General features: G+C 67.6%; 1 protein-coding gene across 1 annotated transcript; it reads right to left on the bottom strand.

Moving 5' to 3' along the window:
- Window positions 1-381: 381 nt before the first annotated feature.
- EMIHUDRAFT_108733 (putative ABC transporter) lies at window positions 382-1116 on the bottom strand (the record flags this gene model as incomplete). The annotated part of the gene is made up of 2 exons (XM_005792341.1): window positions 382-509; window positions 750-1116. 2 exons carry the CDS (start codon window positions 1114-1116, stop codon window positions 382-384), a joined length of 495 nt encoding a protein of 164 aa, XP_005792398.1.
- Between the last annotated feature and the right edge of the window lie 197 nt (window positions 1117-1313).

Here is a 1313-nt window from a genome sequence, read left to right as displayed (position 1 = left end):
GAGGGGGGGAGGGAGGAGGGAGGAGCGAGGAGAAAGGAGCGAGGGGAGGGCGGAGACGGGCGAAGGAGACGAGGCTGGCGGAGCGTCTCACCCGGCGCGGCGAGCCGCATCTCGCAGCTCCTCCTCTGTAGCGTCCGGCTTGCCGAGGGCAATGTTGTCGCGCAGCGAGCCGCTCAGCAGGACTGGCTCCTGCGGCACCACTGCGACGCACCTGCGCAGGAAGGCTCCGAGAAGCTTCGGGGCAAGATCGCGGACCATCCCGAGGGGGCGGCGACGCACTCGCGGCGGAGCTGGTCCGGGTCGAGCGTGGACACATCGACACCGTCGAGCAAAACGCGCCTGAGACAGTGTGTGCTGTTGACATCGCGTGTTTTGTCAACACTAGTCGAGGTCCCACACGCGCCCTCCCGCAAGCTCGTACAGGGCTAATCTCGGCCATATCTCGGCGATGTCTCGCCCCCCCGCAGGCTCGTACAGCCCCGTGAGGAGGGAGATGAGCGTCGACTTGCCTACAGCGAGATATGGGGAGATATGGGGAGATATGGGGAGATATGGGGAGGGAGATGAGCGTCGACTTGCCTACAGCGAGATATGGGGAGATATGGGGAGATATGGGGAGATATGGGGAGGGAGATGAGCGTCGACTTGCCTACAGGACGCAAACGTCGGGACACGTCGCGGACACCATGCTTCTGCATGTGTTGATGTTGTCCTGGTACGTGTCGTGGGGAGAGGGGGGGTCGGCTTACCTGAGCCACTCTGCCCAATCACGGCGACACGCTCCCCCTGCCGCACGCGCAAGCTGAGCCCGTCGAGGATCGTCTCGGCCGGTCGCGTCGGGTAGGCGAACCGGAGGTTCTCGAAGGCGACCTCCCCGCGGCAGTCCGGCAGCGTGCCGGACCCGGTCAGAGGAGGCGGGCGGCCGATGAGGGCGAGAACGCGCTCCGACGCGCCGGCGGCGCGGCGCAGCTCGGCGTATGCGGTGGCGATGTTGCCGGCGTTGAAGCCGAGGAAGAGGGTGTACATGAAGAAGGAGGAGAGCTCGCCGTAAGAGAGAGCGCCGTCCAGCACCTGCTGCCCGCCGACCGCGAGAACCGACAGCAGAGACGACTGCATCGCGAGCCCCACGCCCGACTCGACGGCGGCGGCGTACAGCCCTGCGGTGGCTGCCTCGTCCCGCGCGGCCCGCACGCGCTCGTCGTACCGCTCGCTCGCGAGCCGTTCCGCCGCGAAGAGGCGCAGCGTTCGCACGTTGAGCAGCGCCGAGTGAGCCTCTGCGGCGGCGGCGGCGAGCGCCTCTTGCACCGCCCTCT

The sequence above is a fragment of the Emiliania huxleyi genome (assembly GCF_000372725.1).
Source record: "Emiliania huxleyi CCMP1516 unplaced genomic scaffold EMIHUscaffold_108, whole genome shotgun sequence".
Lineage (NCBI taxonomy): Eukaryota > Haptophyta > Isochrysidales > Noelaerhabdaceae > Emiliania > Emiliania huxleyi.
The sequence above is the reverse complement of the archived record's forward strand: the minus strand, read 5'-3'. Positions and strand labels throughout refer to the sequence as shown.